Source organism: Humulus lupulus, chromosome 5 (genome assembly GCF_963169125.1).
Source record: "Humulus lupulus chromosome 5, drHumLupu1.1, whole genome shotgun sequence".
NCBI classification, from domain to species: Eukaryota; Viridiplantae; Streptophyta; class Magnoliopsida; order Rosales; family Cannabaceae; genus Humulus; species Humulus lupulus.
Window position 1 is genome coordinate 17,049,049 of NC_084797.1, and position 25,311 is coordinate 17,074,359.

The following is a 25,311-nucleotide window of genomic DNA, read 5'->3' on the forward strand; positions in this document are numbered from 1 at the left end:
CCAGAAACTACAGGGTCATATTCGGGCCCAAGACCATTGAGCAATTGGAGCTCAAGATCTTGATCACTGATTGTACACCCAACAATGGCAAGACTATCACAGAGAGATTTAATTTTGTCAACATAGTCAGAGATTGACAAATTACCTTTCTAAATATTGGACAATTGACCCTTTAATTGTAGTAATCGAGCTTTGGATTGGCCTGAAAACTTTTGCTCCAGAGCACGACAAACATCAAGGAGGTGGAATAAGCTGCTACGGATCCAAGAATGCCTTCAGACATAGAAGATCTGAGCCAAGAAAGAAGCAATTGGTCATGTCTCTTCCATTGGCGAAATTCAGGATTTGCATCACCATTAACCAACTTCTCCGAAGGAGAAACATTGCTGAAGAGGAGTTCATCGAGGTCATGTCCTATAACAGTGGGTACCACCTGAGATTTCCAAGCAAGAAAGTTAACTCTATCAAGTTTAAGAGTTAAAGAAGAAGTGAGAGAATTAGAAAAGGGGTTCCATGGCAAAGAGGTCATGGAGGAGGTGCTGGCCGGAGAAGCAAGAGCTTGAGCAACAGCCGGAGGATCAGAGTTCGCCGGAGGCGTATTGACAGTAGGAACTGATTGAGGATCGGATGAAGAAGAATCCATGAACGTTAGCCAGATGGCTTTGATACCATGAAGAACTTTGTGATTCCAAATAGTCTTGAACCAAATTGTATGACAAATCTTAACCAGAATATTGGAATGAAAAGCTTAACCTCAAGGTGAGATTAAGTGATTTATTTATAGAGAAGTAATTACACATAATGAAGTTGTTACATCAAGAAACTTTAACAAGAATATTGTTAAACGAATTACAAAAACAGTTAGAAACTAACATGTGCTGCAACTAACTAACCAACCTAACTTTATTGGTTATTATTCCCCCATTGGCAGCCTCGGCATAACTTAAGGATATGCCTTTCCTGGTTTAGTTGTTTTCGTTTGAACTTCACTTCAAAAAGAAAAATATTAATAATAACAGCAACCTCCAAACTTTCATATTAAACTGAGCACATTCTTATTTCCTCAACCATTATCAAATATAGATATAATGACGGCAAAGACTAAAGACTAATCAATTATATTTATTTAATACATTTCTTCAACATATATTTTTGTAATCTTATATATTAAAATACATACTATTATGAATTTATGATCATTACTGATGACAAAAGTCTCTAAATTTGTAATCTGAACCAAACCTATGATCTACACTCATAAGTTATTAACTTATTGATAAATGATTAAAGTGCTAATGGAGCAGTTCATACCTTATTATTATTAGGCCAAGCATATAATCTTCAATAAAACAGTTCATAAATCCTTACTCAAAATATTTACACACAATCATAAAATTCAAAAATCAAGTCTCCTTCCATTTATTTTTTCAATTGTTTTCTCAAATAAAGAATCCCAAAGAGAAAGATTTATTTATTTATTTATAATTACGGGTCGGGTTGAACCGGGACCTCACATTATGTAACCGATTCATGATGATATAAAAGAGTAAAGGGAATGAGAATGAATGAAAATAATTTTTGCTATATTTCTAAAATAAAAACATACATATATATGTGTGGTTGATAGAGAAACGAGAATAAGTGAGTAATGGGGGGAGCAGGTCACCTTTTGAAGAGAATTCCTCGCATTAAATTCCCAGAAAGACACCCAAAATCCTCATCTTCAGGTCTCTTTATCTTTATCTACCTTTTGCATTCTAAATTTTCTTTTTTCATTTCTTCATATTTCCATTACTGTATTATATCTTATTGTACTCTATCTGTGTTCTTGATTTTTTTTAACAAATAAATTTTGGATTTTTAAGCTGAATGTTTCATCTTTAGAGAATTGGGTATGGGAATTGATTATTTTTTTTGGAATATATGTAAATTGGGTTATCGAATATCTTGAAAGTAATAAAATTTTAGTTTTTTTTTTTTTTTGGGTTTGTAATATGTGATTTTAGGTTGTTCATTGTTTAAAATTCCTGACAGTTTGATCCTTAATATAATATTGTATGTTTGGTCTATCTGTTATGGAATCTCTCACCCATGGAACTGCAATAATGCCAGCTAGAAGTTTGTTTTGTTGATTGGCTTTTATCATTATTATGATTCCCTGATATTACAATTGGAACCTTGTTGTAAGAAAATGACAAAACTTGGTGATGAAAATTTTGATATGGGATGAGTTCTAAATTGACTAAATATAGGTTTGTTTTGTACATCTCATTTGTCTTTGCAGATATTTTTTTATTGGCTTTTATGTTGTTCTTGCTCTGTTTCTTTGCACTGGAATTTTGCTTTCATTTATTTGATCAGATTGGCAAATACAATGATAATTAGCTATGTTCATCCTTTGAAATAGTGATTACTATTACTTCTCTTTTCTTTCTTTTTTTTTTTTTTTGGTTGGAATCATTTACCTGTTTTTCTATATGGTCAATTGTCTAATGAATATTACTGAATGGGTTCAGCTGCACAAACTCAACAAGCAACCAGTGATGACACTGATCGGAAATCCAGTCTAGGGTCGGATGTTCCGGCGGCACCCCAAGATACTACTTTGGGAGGCAAAGCTTCTCTTCAGCCAACACGAACCCCTGTCTCAGACAAAGAGATAGAGGCTATAATGGTAAGCAGGAGTATAATTTTGAACCCAAAATTAGTGATGAAAGAAGTGTTTATTTTCTGTGTAAGCTTTTGTGATGTTTGCTTTGTACTATGGTGTTATGTTATCTTATCTTGTTGGTTAGAAATATGCATGGCATCTGCATAATGAGTTTGCTTTGATGTGTGATTATTTGGTTAGTTCACAATCACTATTATGAAACATTTCTTCTTTCATGGATAATGGTTTTGTATAATGGACATCGAATTTCCAAGAAAGTTAATTTAAGCTAAGAACAGGGATTACTAGGGTGTGGTGGCACATTGAGGCTGATATTATTTATTTGAAACTAGGCTCCCGGTCTGATACTACAAAATTTGGGACGAGAAAACTATAACAATTGCTATGTAGGTATCCAGAGGGACTCGAATCTCAAACCTTGTGGAACCACATGTTTGATCATTTGAACTAACCCACTTAGGTGCATTGAGGCTACATTAGAAGGCCATTGCAAAGCTTAATTAATTCAATTTTCTGCTCGTTTTGCAGTTGGGTGGCTCGTTTTAATCGTGTCCTTCAGTATAAGAATGAGGCAAAAAGAGCAAATGGAGCATTGAGTGTTGAAATTCAGATTAAATTTGTATAAAATTCAGACCTGTTCTATATGCTACAGGACTCCAAGCATGGTGAAACAGCCTGTTTTGTAGTGACTTTCCTGTGTTTATGCATCAAATGCGATCTTCTTTTATTTGAAGTTAATGCCTTGTTTTAATGAAGTTATGACTTGTTTTTTAATATTTGGTACACCGTCTTTTGAAAATATTTACGGGTTATAGGTTCTACATCATGGTAGTGTTAGATTTTAGGAACACAAATCAACAGCCTTGAAAACTAAGAACACTTTTAGCATATATGTTCAACATAAATAAAGTTTTTGTGGAGCTGATCATAATATTATAATAGGGAAAAATATCATTTTGGCTCCTGTGTTTTGCCCGAATACTTGATTGGCCCCTATGTTTTGTTAAATGACAAAACAGACCCTCTATTTTGTAAAATGGAACAATATAGTACCATGAGCCCGATTTTAGTCACTAAAATGTCCTCAGCTTTTTAAATTTTCTATTTTTTTTAATTCCTTTAATGAATTTTCTTTTTTCTAATACATAAAAACAATTTATAAATATTTTAAATAAAAAGTAAATATAAAATATAATTGAAAAGTAAAAAGTAAAAAATCTCTAAAAAAAATATATCCCACTTGTCGAACCCAGGTAAGCTTCTCCTTCGTCTTCGTCTTCAGGCAGTCGTCGAACATAGTTGAAGGTCTAAGGCAGTCGTCGAACATAGATGAAGGTCTAGGGCAGTTGTCTCCATATGCGTCTTCAGGAAGTCGTCGAACATAGATGAAGGTCTATGGCAGTCATCTTCGTCTTCAGGCAGTCGTCTAGGGTGTTTAACAATTTTGTGTTGATTTAGGGTTTTCAATCTTAAGCTTTTTGGTAACAAGAGAATGACCTCCTACAACAACAACTTAGTGGCCGAAAATGGTGTAAGATTTAGAAATAGGAGATGCAGTTGCAGTAAGAAATGTCTTGTGAGAATTAGTGAGTCGATAAATAATCCAAATCATCTTTACTTTTGTTGTCCATTTGGGGAGAAAGGGTGTAATTATTTCTCATGGTGGGGCAATGGTGATTTTGGGAAAGAATGTTTTGAGAAGGAAGAAAGAGAACAAGAAGCAACTTCATATCGACATGATTCAAATGTTCAGGAAAGATTACAAAACTTGGAAGCCAATTTAGCTGCTGGGAAATTGTTGTTGAAGATCTTGGGAACAATATGTTTATTTTTTATGTTCCTAGTTTTGTGTATGGTAATGAAGATGTAATATTTAGTCTTTCTTGACTTAATTGAAGAAATTGTTGTCAATTTGGTTCCATATAAATTTTTCTTTGTTTCAATTTGTTGTGTTAGATATAAGTTGTATAAACCATCGACCAAAACGTCATAAAAGACATGAAAAAAAAAGACATAGATAGGTTGTTTATGTTCAAAAGGCATAAATTAACCTGCTTAAGTTCAGTGTCAAAGTACTAACCAACATAATACAAGTTGTTTACTTTGAAATGGCATACATAAGTCTACCAAATTAGTGTCCAAAGCACTAACCAACAAAATATAGGCACAAATTAAGTATCAAAAGGCGTACATTAACTTGCTAAATTAGTGTCTGAAGCCTTAACCAACAAAATAAAAGCTACCCTTAAATACAGCCAGAGAAATCCATAATCAAAAGTTGATAATCCATAGTGTCTAAATCACTAAGCAAGCAGTGGTGTTCTAGGCTGCTGACAAAAGAGAAATACTATCCAAAATACACAAAGTCCTGCTTTTTCTTCACTGTGTTGGTTGTGATTGGAACAAATCAAGTGGTGCTACATAGTCCTCAAACTCAGCTTGTAGATTCCCTACTTCAATTCTAGTTTCAGGTTGACCGTGTTCCTACAAAAATAAACCAATTGGTTAGTCACCAATCATGTATACTCATTGACCAGACCAAGTAATGAAATATAATGTTACCTGCGATGTGGTATGACGAGAGCGAGCACGACCTGTGCCATGTGGTCTTCCTCTGCCTCTTTTCTTGTTACCTTGTTCGGAAACTACTGGTGCAGCTGAAGTTGTAGCATGATCCTTGCTACGTCCCCTGCACTTTCCCCTGCCCCGTACTGTACCTTGTCCTGTAGGTGTAGCTTGAGTTGCTTGTCGTTTGTCAGAAGGAGGTTCCTTGCATGTCCATCTTGTATGACCAACTTGTTTGCAATTTTTGCAAGTCTTTGTGCTAGAAATTGGCTTCATAGTCCTCTCTTCCCCTACAACCTTCCTTCTACGGATGTCTTTGGAAAATCTTCACCATCTTTCTACCAATCCAGCTGACACTTGTTGTTCTATTTTTCCTAACACACTGGCATGTATGGCTTATGTTGTAAGTCTTGATCACAAAATTTCTTTGATCAGGGGTAAGGGATGCATGAATGCGCCATGGGTAACAAATTTATTTGCAACCATATGTCAGCCTACACCTTTGGTGATTAATTTTACAAAGTTCAAAGCCCTCTTGAACTGCATAATCCCTCAAGATTTCACCAAAGTTCCTATAGTCAATGAACTTCAACCAAATTCAAAACACTATCTTCCCATCATGATAAATTTTATCTAACTCATGCAGTGGAATGTTTGAGTAGGATCCATTCCCTCTCCTCTTAGTCTCTTCGTGATCATGTGATCACCTTCATCACTAGAATAATAATCATCAACAATTTCTCGGTCACTATTTGTCAAAGATCCCATCTCAGACTCTAAACTATCATCTTCTTCACTATAGTTTTTTTCCTTGTTTCCATTCTAGGTCACTTCGTCAGTAGGTGATGACAATGCTTCATGCAACTCACTGGCTCCAACACGTTGACCACTACTTCTAGTTTGATGATGGCGTCTTTTACTAGGACCAGCTGAAAATTCATCAACTTCAGGCATTGGACATGCATTTAGAACACATATTGCATTGTTAAACTATTCAACGGATATCAAATTTTAAATGGATGCCTACAAATTAAATGGTTACCTCTAGCTTCAAAAGGCATAGCCTCATTTTCAGAGGGAATATCTTCATCTTGCATAGTTTTTGGATCAAATTGAGAAGTTGTTGGGTTACCATACTTCTCTTGCATATAGCTTGCCTCGAATTGAGAAGCCCAAGTCTCATTATCAGGGGCAACACCTTGCTCGGGTTGCATATAATCTGCATCATCTTCAGAGGTTGCAGGCTCATTCTCAGGGGCACCATGTTCCTCTTGCATATAACTTGCCTCGAACTTAGAAGCTCCATTCTCATTCTCATGGGCCTCCTGTTCCTCTTGCATATAACTTGCATCAACTTCATAGGCTGTAGTTGGAATTGTAAAGCAAAAAAATAATAAAAACACATGTTAACCAATCCCATGGTTTACATTAAATAAATCATTCATAGATTAACAAACTTACCTTCACTTGGGACATCTTCATTTTCAAGTCCATTATTAGGTGTAGGTGAAGCTTCTCTTTGAGGCCTTGGATATGGTTGAGCTTTGTTGCCTCCATCTCGAGTTGGTGATGTAACAATTTTAGGGGCCTCACAATCAATACATGCCTCATCATCAGACTCAAAGACTGCATCAGAATCTTTTGGATTTCTAAACATCACTGGAGGAGGACGAATTGTTTTTCTCAAAGCATTTTCATTCTCTTTGGTATGACCATCAGATCTGTTGTAGGGGCACATGGACCAGGGGCAAATCAGGGGCTGCTTCCACACTTGGTTAATTTTTAGGGACTCTTGGATTAGGGGCCACCTCAGGACTACTTGAACTGGCCATGTCTATTTCAACTACACTACAATCATCACCTTCTGGCTCCATAACTTGCAATGCAAGTTCTTCAACAATTGTAACATACAACTTAATACAATCACCATTAACATTCACATTAAATGTTGTCATCAAATCCTTATCATCAGATATTTCCGTCATAAATTCCCCTCCTATTTCAGTCACAACATTAAAATGAATATTCTTCTTCCCCTTCATTTCTTCAATATTAGGTACTAAATCTTGATACAGATGATGATAGAGCTCCATTGTATTATACATCTCAGCATTCACCTTGAAAGGTTTACAGGCCTTCCTTTCATACATGAACTGTAACCAATGGACTTCAAATTTTCAATTCTATAATCACAAAAACAAATACATACAGTGAATAAGGTGATCATCAATCACTCTAAAAGCTAGTAAATGCAACCCACACCACAACAAATAACCAGTGCCAAAAAAACAAACAAAAACCCTAACATAACTAAACCAAAATATTTGAACGAAGCAATGATTATTACTACAATATTATTCCATTAAATTTAAAACTTTAACATTGAAAACAAGAATAAGCTCTGCCAACTTTCAAAAATACTCATAAACCATTCCCCTGAGAACAAACAATGTCCAAAGCACCATTTTTTATATTCCCATAGATGAAAATAAACACGATAGCAAAAATAAATCCTTTTTTGAAAATGAAAAATGAAAACACCTTCACCATGCATACCCGTAGAAGAAACCAGAAAAAAAGACACGAACAAATAAATCTATTTCAAAACCAGGATGAGCACGTACCTTTTCGATCCCTTCAATCTTCAAAAGTGGACTTTCTCAAACAAAAATGCACAAGAAAATCTTCCGAAAACCCTTGAGTTGTCAAAGAAGACGGTGACCTCTAGTTCTCTGATTGCTTGAAGAAGACGAAAAGGCGATAGTGAAAAGGTGGGATATATATTTTTACTTTCATTTTTCAATTATACATTTCCTTTTTATTTATAATGTTTTATATTTTTTATATATTAGAAAAAAGAAAATTCATTAAAGGAATTTTTTTTTTAAAAATGAGGGAGTCATATTGAAATTTTTTTTTACCAAAATCGGGCTCAATATATCATATTGTTCCATTTTACAAAACATATGGACCAATCGAGTATTTAGGCAAAACATAGAGGCTGTTATTTTCTCATTCTAATATAGGTGGACATTATATTGTGTAGGCATCCACGATATAATTTTGATTCCTAGTGGTTGAACTACTCTTGGCCTAAGCTTGGCACCCAAAAAAAAGACAATTAATATTTATATTATGGATAGATAATCATTTGGTACCTTGTGTTTTTGTACAGTATCATTTTGGTATCTGTTTTTACAATAATATTCATTTGATATCCTATTATTGAAATTATACATATTTGGTACCTTGTATTTTAAAATCGTTCATATTTGATACTTTGTATTTTAAAATTGTTCATACTTGATACCATAAACTCAAATTTAATTAATAAAATTTTGACAATTTAATATAATCTTTCATTCTCAAATCCTCTATAACACCCTCACTTATTTTAGTTAAAACCATATCTGAGGTGTTACATTTAAAACTATATCATAATTACTTTCAGCGGAAGTCTGTATATTTTTTTTAAAACTTATTTCACATTATCTACATTAAACATAAAGTGTGTCTCAAACATATTATACATAAGTATTAAATAATTCAATTTGTTTTCAAAACATAACTTCACACTTTATTACAAACATACACACTGATAAATTGAAATAACTCACAAAAGGTCAATATGTTCATATGTACAAATCAGGGTTAGGACCATGCTTCAGTTCTCATTTGTCATTCACTCATTTTTTTCTCTACCTGCAACATAAGACAACTGTGAGCCTAAAGCTCAGTAAGCAAAGTAATGCATGTAATACTACTAATTACTCAATGTCAATGGGCATACACAACTTCTTTTTAAATTTTGGGCCTCTTAATATTGCGCACACTATTTGATTAGGCCAATGCCTGTAGGGCTTGTTATACATATAATATAAAATTTCATGGGTTCTCCTCCGGCTAGTCACCACCACAGTAGGGTGCATTAAAAATCTTATTCCATCGTTTCCCCGTCGGGCTCAAAAGTTAAGGCGCCCAGACACTGTGGTGTCAACACATATAACAATAACTCATATGGAGGAGGAATAAAAACGAGAACATGACAAACAATATAATTGGTTCACTAAAACCTAGCCCAAATTATTGGGCTGCCACTATGAGCCTAACTATAGGCCTCCATTTACACTTATCTACATTCTCATTTGCCTTTTCAAAACAGTGGCACTGAACTTAACCTTCTTATTACAACTTACTTTTATGTTGCATAAAACTTCCTAAGGCATCACATAATTAATCATCGTAATATCATGCATGGTCTTATATCATACAATAATTCACCATATCACTATTATGTCATGCATATAAATTTATGATGAAGTGTCAATGTATGTTAATATCACTTACTCACAAAATATTCATATAATGCATACTTTCACATAACATGTAATTCTTGTATTGCAGTTGAGTACTTTACAAACCTTCTGTCCAAAATATATTTTACCGTGTAATAAGTGGTGTCTTAAGTGTTGATGTGCTTATCCTAACAATAGCATGAATTTCACATCATAATGATGGCAGTAAGACATTAAACTATCATTTAAAATATCCATAAAATATTATATCAAATTTCATATCCAAATCATGCCTAAAATGCCTTAAACCACTTAGATCGGGTATTAGATTTATCTTAGATACTTTGAGAAATTTTGACAGTGCTTCCCCTTAATTTTAGCTATCACTGAATATCAAAATCAATCAGTAATCAACATCAAATAACATGCCATAACCATATATCCCAAATACCAACATAATTCATCACAAAGTTATCATATACCGATTTTGATAAAATTCTAATTTCCAAGATCATCACCCAAATTAAATGAGTCTCCGCATCTATTCAAACATTTATAAACATATCTACCCTCTTATAAACTCAATCAAATAACCAAAAATCAGTTTGTACTCCAAAAACCACAAAAACCTCATAAAACACAATTTCACTTACTGAGCAACTTTTCGGTGAAAACAATCTCTTCTAGCTTTTCTAAACCTCAAACCACTTGGAAACCACCAAGAAATATCTTTAAAAAGATAAAACACCATAGATAAGCTCTCAGCAAAATTAAAAAACGTTGTTTAACTTCCAAGTACAAGAACTTACCATAAAAAAAGCCAGAACTAAGCTTAATCCACTTCTTTGGCTTTGATTTCACTTTAATCTCCTTAGAATCTCTTCAAGCCAGCCAAGAAATGGTTTTTGGTTTTCTTTTCTCTCTATTTTTCAGAGTCTTAGTCATGGAAAATGATAAGGTTGATGACAATAATTTATTTTCAATAATTTGACCTTATTGTATTAAAATTTGACACATTTCACCTTATCATTTCACTTTTTGACTTATGAAAACCTTATCACTTAAATAATTTCGACTTAATCATATGCTAGGCCCATTCTCCTTATTTATGAAACACTCACACCAAACCTTAGGTCCATATGAGTTCATACCCAATAGTTATGCTTATCCGATTGAGCGCAGCGCACTTATGCTAAGCTCGTTTTAACTTTGCGTCAACACCACTGATTATGTATACCTCCCATCAAGACTTGATCTAATGGTTCTAAAAATATTTTTACTTCATCAATGAAACCTTAATCATACCTCAATTATATTTGGTAAATCCACTAATACTCAATTTTATACTGAAATACTAGTAATCGACATTGTATTATTTTTCACCGCTTAACATCTTTTGTCTTCTATATCTCATTTTTCTCACATGATTTCATGCCTTGTCCATATTTTTCATCATTTATTATATCTTGAGCACATCAAAAACCCATAAAAGACAACTCAAACGCCACAAGGTTAATAATATTGAACATACAGATAGACATCATATACACAACTTTTATACTTATACATGAAAATCTTATAAGAATATGCATATGCTCAGATTATACATATTGTATGATATGTAATACAATGCAATCATGTGATTATTGACTATATTATATCAAAATAATGTCGGTGCCACATCCTCAGCCACTTTTGTCATTTCTCTAAACTCATTGCATCACTAACGACTCGAGAATTGATCTTATAATTGAAAATATTTTGACCAAAATCGGGTCTAGGGTACTATTTTGATCAATTCTGTAAAACACATGGTTTGAATTGTCATTTAACAAAACACAGGGGTTGGTCGCATATTCGGGAAAAATATAAGAACCAGAATGGTATTTTTCCTAATTATAATAATATTATTTTGTAATACATTTATATTAATTAATTATAATAGTTATTATAATGTGATCATATAATGGCGTCTAATGAAATAATTAGATACTCATAAGGTATATTATTTATATCAAATGTTATTTAATATGGGTAAATACTATTTTGGACCCCGTATTTTACAAAAATTACCGATTGGACTATATATTTTGTTAAATGACAATTCGGACCCTATGTTTTACAAAACTGAACAAAATAATACCCTACACAGAATTTTAGTCAAAATATTTTTAAGTATGACTAAAATACCCCTCCTGAGATTTTTAATTAATGAATTAATTATATTATCAAAAATACATTTTAAAATAGAAATAAATTAAATTGATTTTAAAATATAAAAATAATTAAATAAAATATACAAACTCAACTATATAACAAAAATTAAATCAAATTTATAACTAAACTAAATTATTACAAAACTAAATTGATAAATAAAATAAAGTTAAAACTAAATAAATAAGAATTACTAACTAAATAATAACAAAACCTAAAAATAAACTAAAAAGCCCAAACCTAAATCAGATTTTCTTCTTCATCTTCTTCTTCCTCCTCCATATTCGTTGAAGAAGAGCAATGGTGAGCGCAACATGGGAAGATGAAGTCAGAGATGGGCGCAGAGGCTTGACATGGAAAAACTGCTCGAAGGGGATAGTGAAAGCTCTGCTTGACGTTGTCATCATAGATTTAAGCATACAGTAGGCGACGCCAGATCTGAAACTTTCAAGGGCATGGAGCTTCGAATCTGAAACTTTCAAGAGCGTGGGGCGCCAATTCTAGATTTTTAAGCACATGGGGCAGAGCTGGGTTAGGCGACAGTTGGTGTTGGGGTCAGATCTACGTTGGACGGAGCTGGGTTAGGCAGCAACTAGTATTGGGGCAAGACTAGGTTGGCGACGCCAAGCTTCCCTTCCGATCGGTAAGCTTCTGGGTTCTCTATACAGTGCTTGGTATGACAACATTGGGAGGCCAGATTGGCTTGATTCTCTTCCAATCGACTTGGCTCTTCAGATCAACGCGAGCTTGTGGTCGGCGTTGAGGAGCTCTTTGTCATCAGCTGGAACCTAGGGCCGAGTTCGTCATCCCACAATCGACATCAAGTGGTTTCAAATTTGGGTTTGAGATGGAGATCAATGGAGAACAAATCTATGGGTTTGGGTTTGAACTTTTCTTTCTAAATCTATGGGTTTCTTTAGGATAGAATTGCAAATCTAAGATGGAGAATGATTTTCATTTGATTTCTGGTTTTAGCAAGATGATGATGATGATGATGGAGGCTGATAGATTGGGACTAAGGTTTAGGTTAATTAAGTTTGATTTCTTTAGTTTATTTGTTTATTTTAATTATGTTTAGTGAATATTACAACTGATAGATTAGGATTAAGATTTCTAAATTATGTTTTGATTGATTAATTAAATCTAATTATTTTTGTTAATTTTTATAAAACTATTTATGTTAATTTTTTCTTATTTATAATATTTTTTAAACTATTATTTATTTAAATCATTAATTAATAAATATACGAAGGTATATTGTATTTTTTGTTTTTTTGTTCTATTTTGGAAAATGGGTGATCTAAATTGTTATATAACAAAATACAAGATCAGATTGCTAATTTTTGTAAAATATAAGTCCCAAATATTATTTATAATATTAACATATATTATTATATAAAGAAAGTGGTCTAAAATAATTAATGAGGAAAAGGTTTGGTGGAGATAGAGAGAATAAAACAGAACTCACAGAACAATGGTTTAAAAAAATGAGTAATGGCACATTTATGAGTTATCGTAATCAGAATAAATTAATTCGAGAAATGAATGGGACTAAAATCTATTAGAATCAGGATTATTATTTTATTAAGTTGTTTACTAAAACTAGCTAGAAAGATAATGAGAATTATTTTAAATTGTTTACATGATCACAAAACAGAATCGGAATGCTAAGATTGACTAAATTGTCCTTTTATAAAAGATTTTTTTTTCTATTTATAAAAGGGTTTATATATTTTTAGACTTTATATTTTATCTCATCATCTGTTTGAGCTTTTTTTTTTTAACAAATTACTTTTTGGACTCTATATTTTGTAAATTAGTTTAAATAGATCCATAAATTAAATTTTAATGAAGAAAAAATTGAACATGAAAACAAAGTTATTAGACATAATGATTGTGTTTTTATTCTGAATTGTTAGTTTGATGAATTATGTGTGATATTAGTTCAAAAAACTTTGACTAAAATCGGGTACAAGGGTCTATTTGAAATATTTTATAAAATATAAGGTCCAAAAAGTAATTTGTCAAAACATAAAGTTCAAACAAGTAATGAGACAAAACACAAGGCTCAAAAATATATAAACCCCAAATATAATTTTAAAAAGTAAACAAAAAATATTCATAAATTTTTATAGTATGGGTGGTATATCTTTTTTATAAAAAATAATGTTATAATTACACAATGTTGCACATAAATATAATAATATTTTTTAACTTAATTTGTCAAAATTTAAACTTACTAAGTTTGATTAAATTATATGGTACTGGTTCCATAGACATTAATATTTACATCAAGTTTTACACTAATTTTCAACAATTAGATTAAATAAGATTTGATGGTCTAGATTGTTTAGTTTATTTAATATCTTTTAGTAATTAATGAAAATTTACAACTCTCTATTTGTTTCCAAAAATAAAAATAATAATTCATTTATTTCATAGCCTATAATATTAAAAAAAATCTATTTTTATTCATGCTAAAGTGGTGACGTTATTTTACATTTTGATAAAAAAAAAAATCAATATATTTTTATTAATTTTTTAAGGGTTTATACTTTTTTTGGACCCTGTATTTTTTCCCATTACCTGTTTGGACTCTGTATTTTAAAAAATTACTTTTTGGACCCTATGTTTTGTAAAATGGTTAAAATAGAACCCTAAACCCAATTTTGGTTTATGTTTTCTCAACTAAAATCACAAATAATTTACCAAACTAACAATGCAGAACAAAAATAAAATCATTCTGCTTAAAAACTGTGTTGTTATATTCAATTTTTTCTTCATCAAAATTAAGTTTAGGGTTCTATTTTAACCATTTTACAAAACATAGGTCCAAAAAGTAATTTGTCAAAACACATGGTCTAAACAGGTAATGAGAAAAAACACAAGGTCCAAAAAGGTATAAACCCATTTTTTTAATGATAGTTTTTATTAGGGTTTATATATTTTTGGACTCTATATTTTTTTTTCGATTAGTTGTTTGGACTCTGTGGTTTAAAAAATTTATTTTTAGACATTCTTACCCATCATGTCACTTATGTGACAATCATGATTAATTCCTAAAACCTGACAATAAAGTGTAGTCTAATCAATAGGGAAGGGGGATAATGGGCCGTACGGCCCAACCCAGTTATGGGTGCCTGAACACGCATGTGTTATGCTGCGTGTCCAAGAATTCAAGGATGAATCAGACAAGTGATGTCTGATATATGCACGTTTACATTGCGTGGTTGACTTTATAAAGGGTCAGATGTGCCAACTCAAGCTCGTATCTCGAGCTAGACGTACTCTTAGCCTGTGGTGTCTATACTTCTGACCCGACTCCTTAGTAATCCTACTAAGCTTTTGGTTACCTCGAGCTAAAAAGGTAGGACCTGCTAACAGCAGCTCCGGGTACGTAATATCCACGTGGCTAATATAATTATGTCATTTCTGAGTCCAAGGATATTTAGGACGTACAACAAGTATAAACCATTTGTATTATAATAAAATATTAAATAGTAATATATTTATAACTTCGATGTTTGTTTTGAAATGAATAGTCATTAAAATTTTCATAACAAAAATAAACCAAGAAAAAAAATCATTTAGTTATTATTTATTTTTTTTGGAACTATCATTTAGTTCGTATTTCTAGAATCTATCCTTTAATTTTACCATCTAATTAAAATATTTTTACCGTAACCAAGAAAATAACTTAATTTGTTTATAAGATCATTAAAAAAGTGTTAACGTCCCTCATATCTTATTTCTAGGAAAAATATTAAACACTAGTAAAAAAATATACTTTAAATATTTGTTATAAGGGTTTATACATTTTTGGACCCTGTATTTTTTCCTATTATCTGTTTGGACCCTGTGTTTTGACAAATTACTTTTTGGACCTTATGTTTTGTAAAATGATTAAAATAGAACCATAAACCAGATTTTGGTCAATATTTTCTCAATTAAAATCACAAATAATTTACCAAACTAACAATTCAGAACAAAAATACAATCATTCTGCTTAAAAACTGTGTTGTTATATTCAATTTTTTCTTTATCAAAATTGAGTTTAGGATTCTATTTTAACCATTTTACAAAACATAGGGCCCAAAAAATAATTTGTCAAAACACAAGGTCCAAACAGGTAATGAGACAAAACACAGGGTCCAAAAAGGTATAAACCCTTGTTATAATTCATAAATCTCTCCAATTAACTTAAACTTTTATATTTTTCATTATATTCATACATAATTGAGTAAAACTAAGGGTGCACACGGGTCGGATTTTCGGGGTTTGGGTGCATCGAGTTCGGGTTTTATGGATTTTGGGTGGAGAAAAGTGGTACCGAATCCGGTTCGAATTTTCAGGTTTTTGTTCAAATTCGGATTTCGGGTTTGGTCGGATCGGGTGGAGTCGGGTTCGTGTTGGGATGGGCCAATTGAGATTTGGGTCGAAAATGGGCATTGGTACAAATTTTTCAAAAATACCATTTTTTTACACTTTTAATTTTTAAAGTTTGTTGTTAGTTTGGTTCAATTGATTTTTTTACAATTTGGGCATCGGTAAAAATTTTGAGAGAGAAAGAGAAAGTGTTATATTTTTTAGGGTTTCATTTTTTTTAAATACACTCGGTCGGGTTCAGGTGTAACCCGTAACTCAAACCCGTGTATGTTAAAATTTAGAACCCGAACCCAATCCGACACAGGTCGGGTTCAGATCAGATTAGACCCAAAATGAACGAGTTTTCCAAAAAACTGGGTTCTCAAGGTTCGGGTCGGACAGGTTATACGGGTTTTGCAGGTCAAATATTCACCCCTAAGTAAAACTTCCATAAAATGTTACTCCATATTGGAATAACTCTCATATAGTCATAAAAAAAATTAGTCGCAACTTGGGACCAGTTATAAATAGAAATAAACTCCACATTGTAATAAGTTATAATATTTATTGGTCCTGCTTTTAGAAAATATGCCTCCGCACAATAATAATTGACTTAATATTAAATATATTTATGTATATTGTAACGTCTCAAAATTCATAATAAGGCTTAGTGTCTTGACTAGGGGGCCAGGAGGGCATTATTAGAATATTATGTGTTTATATGTGAATTAATTGAATATTTATGTGATTATGTGAATTGTATGAGTTATATCATTATATGATTGATTAATCATGTTTAAGTGTATTAAATGTGCAAAAGAAGCTTGCCTTTATTTAAAGGGGCATATTTGTAATTTTGACCCGCTGATGGTATAATTATGATTAAACGATATTATATGATTGAGACCACATTTGTAATGCCCCAAATTTCCTAATAAGGTTTAAGACCTTGATTAGGAGGCCGGGAGGGCCATAATTGATTTATTATGTTATTAAATTATTATATGCATGTTTAGGTGTATTAAATATGCATGTGAACCAATTTCTGATTAATTTGGTGATTTTCATATTTTGGTCATTTCGAGCATATTTGGCATATATGTGATATGTGTATAGTGATTTATTATTATTTGGTTATGCTAGGGTTACTCAGCACGAGACGATCCTAGGAGATAAGCTAGTGGGAAAGTCACAACGGGATTTATACTTGACTCGGAGTAAGTCAAGGGGTATTTAGCATTACCGGGTTATTGGGTAATGGGAATAAGTATTTGATGATAAATTGGGAGTTAGTAGGATCAGGGGAAAATTATTGAGGTTTTGACTATTTTTCCCCCGGAGACGTTTTCGGGACCTTGAGCATTAGGATTTGTTTGAGGCTACGTAAGCTTGAAGTAACCTATCAAGAAATAAAAAGAACGTTAAAAACGGTCTCTCTTCCTAAAAGTTCCATTTTCGACACCTGGTCGTATTTTCGAAGAAAACTTGAGTTCTAGGACTTGGATTCAAGCGAGGATCGAGGCATAGCGATCCTAGGGAAGATTAGAAGCTTATTAGCGAGAGGATTTAGTTGGGAAACAACTCAATCGGAGGTAATTCAAGTTTTAAGTTCTACGTTTTTTAAAGTTTTTAAGCTTGAATTGGACTTTGTGTTTGATGAGTTTTTTATTGAATTGAAGCTTGAGTTTTGTGGGTTTTGGATCATGGGGATGTTTGGAAACTTTGATTTTTGAAATGTTTGGGTAGGTTTTTGGAAGGTTTTAAAATGTTTAAAATGAGGGAAAATGGCTGGTTCGAGGTTGGGTCGCGACCTTGTTCTAGGGCACCGCAGCCCAAGCTTGCTAATGAAGGAGGTAGGCTCTGTCTAGGGGGAGGGCCGCGGCATGGTGTATGGTGGGTCGCGGCACTTAAGGGAATTTTTGTAACGACCCAAATTCACTAATTAGGCTTAAGGGCCTTGATTAGTGTGCCTGGAGGGCATAATGGAGATTATGTGTGATTTTTATGGTTAAGATGCATGATTATGATTTTAAGCATGTTATATGACTATGTGTATTATGTTGTGTGATAATTATGATATGTGAATCGTACCACGTGGGTGTGGTGATATCAATGTGGTGCACGTGCCGAGACGGTCCTAGAAAGCTAGATAGTGATAACTGGTGATTTGGTAACCTGCGTAACTGTTAGTAACCATAGAGAGTAACAGGTTTTGCTGGAAAGTGGTAGAATTGTAAAGTAAGTAAAAAGACAAGTGTGCCCTTGAGGTTTAGTTAGAAAGGGATATTTGAGGAAGGCTAAAGTGGTCTTTTGGCAGTGAATAGATGAGCTTCAGCTGAGGAAAAGTTAGTCACGTATAACACTTAGGAAGATTGATTTATGCTGAAAATTAGAGGAAAATCTAGAAGAAAGGAGAAGAAGAGGGAAGCTGAAGTTGGGTGACCTAAGAAGAGAATTATGATGATTCAAGGCAATTAAGCTAAACCTAGGCCAAGATTACTCAGAGGTAAGGGTCTATCTATGATTTGTTTAAGTCTCAAGTCTGGTTTTTGAAGGATAAGCATGAATTGAAGCAAGTTTGTGGCTTGTTTTGCATGAAAACTCAGCTGGTTTGTCAAGGGGAAACTCAGTTTAAAGCTTGGATTGGAGGAAACTCAAGTTGAATTTCTGATTGAGGTAAGGGTATTAAACATGTTTGCAATCTCGTAGCTGTTATGATTTAAGGATTTAGAGGTTTGGTTTGTACTTTTCTCCACTTTTGGTTTAAGTGTTGAAATCTGAAACTTAAGTGTGAATTTTGAGAATAGTTGTGTGATTGAGTTAGATTATGATGTTTGTAGGTTTTTGAAAGGTTTATTTGGGGTTTTGAGTTGGTTTTGAGGCTTAGGTATAAGTTTGGGGTGATTTGGAGTGATTTGGGTTTGGGAAAAAGCAGGGAAAAAAAAACCCAGAATTCTGGGCTCGCGAAGGAGCACCACGGCGCAAGGCTGTTTCTGGGCGGTGTGTGTGCTCTCTGACTTGCTGGGCGCCGCGGCGCTAGGCCAATTTCAAGATGTTAGAATTTGCAATTTTGAGCCTTTGCTCCGGGGGTTCGGGGGATGTCTTCGGTGCATTGTTTTAGGGATTTGGGGATTCCGAGAGTGTGGGATTTGTTCCGGGGAGGTAGCTTTGGATTGATTAGTGACAAAGGATGTTTCATTTGTGTTGTGATTAGGACTTTGGAGAGGCTCGGGGTAGAGGACCGTGCTCGCGGCTTCGTGGCATCGGAAACTAGTGAATTGAAAGGTAAGAAAACTGCACCCGGATAAATGTTGGTGATGGGACTAAGTGCTCCCAAGAATTGTGTCGTGTCAATGTTGGTATCACGCCGAGGGACATGTAAAAGCGGCCTAAGAGTGTCGTACTTGATATTAGCGCACAGGGCGCGGGTTGGCCACTGGGAGCCAAGAACAACGTGATAACAGAGGGAGTAGCCTGAGGGCGCTAGCCCTGGTTATCGTTTGTGAATTGTGAATGTTATGAACTGAAATGCCTAGTATGTGGAATACTTGACTATACTTACTGATGATGTATCTGAGTTTATGTGGTGGAATGTGAGATATTGACTTGTCTGCTAATTGTTCATGCTCTGTTGTTGTTGTGTTTTCTTGCTGGACCTTGGCTCACGGGTGCTACGTGGTGCAGAAAAAGGCAAGGGCAAGCTGGATCAAGCCTGAGGTGGAGAGCTCTGAGGTGGAATGTACATAGCCAACGGTTCGACTGCCACGGTCGAGGAGTGGACCAAGACAGGGATCACTTAACTACTAGTTTTGCCTTAGCATGGCCAGTCGTTGTATATAAACCCTGAGTCTTTTGTAAACGGTTTTTGAACTTAATATTTTTGGGATTCCATGTATCAGATAATACTTTTTAATGGAAATGTGGCTTTTGAGACCAAAACGCTTTTAACCCTAGTTCCTTAACAGTTTCAATAACACGATTTTATTTAAATGACTTGATTAGCAAGTCTGGCACTTTATAAACACAATGTGTAACGGTCTTGGCTATCCAGGGCGTTACAATTTTTTCCCATAATTGTGTTTTTTTCATGGGAACTTAACTCTAAGGGACTGGGATCGATCCTATTACCTAGTTGAGTGGGATTCGACGTCCCGGAGGCTTGGGTTGGGTTTGGAAGTATTTATTTACAGTTTATGATGAGGTTTTATATTATGGTTGTGACTAGGTTATCACTAGGGGCTTGGAATCAGGATCGTGCTTGTAGCTCGTTTATTGGTAACCTGTGCTTGGACCAAAGGTAAGAAAATCGCACCTCGTATATGTCATGCATGGTTATTATTGTGGCATGTTGAGTGTTTAAATGTGATGCACGAGAAACATGTGGTTAGGGCATGCCATGAATGTTAAATATGAGATTGATCAGAGCTTGAGTCTATGTGTTTGTGCATGATCTTAATTATGCTAGCAATTGTTAAGTAAGCATGTTGAATGCCCTGTATTCGGATATTTGACTTATGATATATGCCTGGTAGTCAGTGCATGGCACTGACTTACTAGTCAGAATCGGCAATGGTGTCAGAACTAGCTGTGAAGCTGTGACTTGCAAGTCAAGTTCGACAGTAGTTTTGAGCACTGGTCGCATGTTACTGACCTAATAGTCAGGAGCGACATAAGTGTCGTGAACGCAGAGCCGATGAAAGATTAGATCTAATTGACATCTGCATTGAATGACTCATTATGAGCATTAATGCCGGACCGACCCTAAGTTCGATGAAAACTAAAAGCGCTTGCCTAATTCTATGACTAGTTACTCAGAGTTAGGGCCAGAAGGCCCAGGTAACCGTATCGCCACATGGCTAGAGGGTGCGGAACCCACATTAGTGACTCTATGGTCACTCGGTTGGTTTGCATTGGTGACTTGCTTATCAATCACTTATTCTGTTTAAGCTAGTGACGTGATCACTTATTTGTAAAGGGAACAGAACCCACCTTAGTGACTTTTACAACTGTCACTCTTCTATTTAGGGCTATAAGCCCATCATGGTTATCGGATCACCAGTATTAAATCACTCATCTAATTAGGATTGACTTGATAGTCATCCACTCAGGAGGGCAGGATTCCTTATCCTGGATACCCCATCATTATTTGAACTTATTGCATGCGTGATTAAGGTTATTATTGCTAGGCATGCACTTTATGATTTGATGACATGATATTACTGATCATGGGCATATTGAGTTTTCTTGCTGGGCTTCGGCTCACGGTTGCTATGTGGTGCAGGTAAAGGCTAAAGAAAAGCTGGACCATCCATGAGTTGGAGTGCTTAGGTGATGATGTGTACATATGCGGCTGCTCGACCGCCACGACCAAGGGTTGAAAGAGGAACTAGGGTTAAACCATGTTTTGTTGCTTTGATCGGCTGGTTGCAAATATTTTCTTGTAATGAACCTTTAAATTATATTTTTGGGATTCCAATGCATACATTAAACCTTCTAGTGAAACGTTATATCTTAACCAAAAAATTTAACCCTAAATCGCTAATCATACCTAGTTACACGATTATGGCCAAATGACTCGATTAGCAAGTTTAGCATTGTTTAAAACGCACACCATAACGACTCCTAGAGTTTAAGGCGTTACAACATTATTATGTGGATATATTTGAGATATTCGGCAGGAATTGATCCTTTTAAGTTAGATAGCGGTTTAGTCACAACGATGATTTATACCCAGCTCGGGGTGAGCCAAAGGGTATTTCAGTAATTCAATTAGTTACCGGGACTCATTGGAGTATGAGTCGTATTTTGGGGAAAATAGTGATATTCCAGGTTTAGCGAAATTATCTGCGAATGTTGAGTATAGAGTGGGATTAAAGAGTCAAATGACGTTTTCGCCCTTGAAGGGTGTTGAGAAGAAAGGGTTGCCTTGGGGGAATTTTGGTCATTTGGACCATAGACTTAAGTAAACCCAGCTGAGTTTATCAACTCAGAACTACTCTATCTCTCTCTCTTTCTCTCCCGTTCTCTCTCTCTCTCTCTTTCTCTTTCTCTCTCGTTCTCTCTCTCTCTCTAGTTCTCTTTGTATTTTGAAGAGAATTTTGATTCCAAGCTTGGGAGCAAACTTGCTAAGGGATTTAGGAGATTTTGGGGAAAGTTTAGAAGCTCTAAAGCTTAGGAACCAGCTCGAGAAATCGTGTAACAGAGGTAAAATTCAAGTTTTGTTGAGTTTAGTTTTGGTTTTACAGTTTTATTGAATTTTGAGTTTAATGGAGTTTTGATTGAGTTTTAAGGTTAGTTTTGATGTTTATGAGATTTTAAGACCATTTCCATGGTCAAAATTAGTTAAAATAGTGTTTTGGGAAGATTTTAGGGAGGATTGAGATTTCTAGAATCGCTGAAATTCTGGGTTCGCGAGGCCGAACCGCGACGTTGTTCTTGGGGAACCGCGGCCAGCATGAACCCAACGAGATAGGGAGATGCCTCGAACCGCCTTGGCGTTGCGACGCTAGGCGGATTGCATTGCGGTGCATGCCCTGTGGTTTTAGGCTAGGGGCTCTCTGACTTGTTGAGCGTCGCAACCCTTGGTGGGGGACGTCGCAGCTCTAATTGGGAAAAAATTAGAAATTAGGTTTTGGGTTATGGGAACCCAAACCTAAGGGCTCGGAAATGGTTATACTACCCGGTTTAGTAGAATTCTGGGTCCCAGAGGCTAGGACTCGGTCCAAAAGCCCTTCTTAGTTCGTTCCTGGTAGTTATTCCTTGTTATGGTTGTGACTAGGGTGAACCATTAGGCTCGGGAGGAAAGGACCGTACTTGGGGTCGTCATACGCTATTCATTCAGGACCTGGGGTAATTAAACTGCACTCGATCTGTGTTTAGGGCTTGGCCCGGTTATAGAACATAATTATAACCATGCTTAGAATGTTTATTAAACATGTTGATTGCGTTGTGTTTACTTTTGTTAAGTAATGACTGTTTATCTGTTATATATGATTGAAAGACTCTGCTTATAAGTCGAGAGATTATCAATTATATTTGACTGAAAAGCTCAACTTATAAGTCGAGGATCTATCTATTGTATCTGATTAAAATCTCTGCTTATTAGTCGAGGGTATATTTGGTTAAAAGGCTCGACTTATAAGACGAGGATTTACAAGGCTCGGTTTATAAGTCGAGGGGTTTAAATGCTCGACTTATGAGTCAAGGGCGGCAATAGCGTATTGAACGCAGGCCGATGTGGTTAAGCTAACCTTGAAGTGTGATATACGCTTGAACGACCCTATGGCCGCCTGAAATATAAAGTGCTAGGTATGCTTGGTTAGCCCTAAGGCTGGTTATACATGGAATAAGGCAATGGGCCCGGTGTGGCCCTATAGTCACTTATCTTGAAAATATGGCCAATGGACCCTGGTGTGATCTATAGTCACTTATATTGATTGAATGCATGCACGATTAGGGTTATTACTGCTAGGCATGCTAATTATAATTTTGTGATTTGATGATTTACTATTTACGAGCGTGATTATGTTTTCTTGCTGAGCCTCGTCTCACGGGTGCTAAATGGTGCAAGTAAAGGAAAGGAAAAGCTGGACCAGCCATGAGTTAGAGAGCTTCAAAGGCAGAGTGTACATATGCGGCCTGCTCGACCTCCATGGCCGAGGGTATTTGTTGGAAATAGAGTTGGACCCTAATTTTGCTGCTTAGGTCGGCTTTTGTATTCATTTTGAGTCTGTAACTGCAACGCCCTACTTCCTTAAAGTCGTTACTAAGTGAGTTTAAAACATGCCATTAGCTCGCTAATCGAGGTTTTAGGATAAAAATGTTACTAAACTGAGATAAAACCCGTTCCAAGACATTAAATACAAAACATTTGGTTATTCATTAAAATCTCGGAAAGTTTTACAGTTGGGATCCCAAAATTCTATTTAGAAAATTTATTACAGATCAAAATATACACATGATCGACTTAGGCGACAAAACAACTATTATAGTACATTTCCCAAAAAATAACCCTAGCCGTGGCGGCCAGGCAGGCCGAACATGTACCCATCGCTCCATGCTCTTCGTACTCACGGTTGGTTGACATTTCCCTTGCCCTTACCTGCACCATAGAGCACCTGTGAGCCGAAACCCAGCAAGAACACTCAACACAAAACAAATAACATATGCATATGCATATCTATCAACAACATATAACAAAACAGCTAACAGGCTAAACACATAGCGGTCATGTAACGCCCTGGATAGCCAAGACCGTTACACTGTGTATTTATAAAGTGCCAGACTTGCTAAACAAGTCATGTAAATAAAATCGTGTTGATAAAACTATAAAGGAACTAGGGTTAAAAACGTTTTGGTCTCGAAAGCCACATTTTCATTAAAAAATATCATCCATTATATGGGATCCCAAAGATGTCAGGTTCAAAACCCGTTTACAAAAGACCCAAGGTTTATTTACAATAACCGACCATACTAAGGCAAAATAAGCTGTTAGGTGATCACTGTCGTGATCCACTCCTCGACTGTGGCGGTCGAACCGCTGGCTATGTACATTCCACCTCGGAGCTCTCCACCTCAGGTTTGGTCCAGCTTGCCCTTGCCTTTACCTGTACCACGCAGCACCCGTGAGCCAAGGCCCAGCAAGAAAACACAACAACAACAGAGCATGAACAATTAACAGACAAGTCAATAACTCACATTGCATCACATAAACTTAGATATATCATTAGCCAATATAATCAAGTATTCCACATACTAGGCATTTCAGTTCATAACATTCACAATTCACAAACGATAACCAGGGCTAGCGCCCTCAGGCTGCTCCCTCTGTTATCCCGTTGTTCCTGGCTCCCAGTGGCCAATCCGCGCCCTGTGCGCTTAAATCATGTACGGTACTCTTAGACCGCTTTTACATGTCCCATGGCGTAATACCAACAATGACACGATATAACTTCCGGAAGCACTTAGTCCCATCACAATCTTATAATTGGGTGCAGTTTTCTTACCTTTCAATTCACTAGTTTTCGATGCCACGAAGCCACCAGCACGGTCCTCTACCCCGAGCCTCTCCAAAGACCTAGTCACAACACAAATGAAACATCCTTTGTCACTAATCAATCCCAAAACTACTTCCCGGAACCAATTCCACACTCTCGGAATCCCCCAAATCCCTAAAACAATGCCTCGAAGACATCCCCCGAA

The 25,311-nt window shown here is 35.2% G+C and overlaps 1 protein-coding gene across 1 annotated transcript; it reads left to right on the forward strand.

The window, feature by feature from the left end:
• Positions 1-1,561: 1,561 nt before the first annotated feature.
• LOC133834549 (uncharacterized) lies at positions 1,562-3,404 on the forward strand. Its single transcript, XM_062264197.1, has 3 exons — positions 1,562-1,727; positions 2,517-2,674; positions 3,200-3,404. Exons 1-3 carry the CDS (start codon positions 1,649-1,651, stop codon positions 3,215-3,217), a joined length of 255 nt encoding a protein of 84 aa, XP_062120181.1. The 5' UTR covers positions 1,562-1,648; the 3' UTR covers positions 3,218-3,404.
• Positions 3,405-25,311: the final 21,907 nt, after the last annotated feature.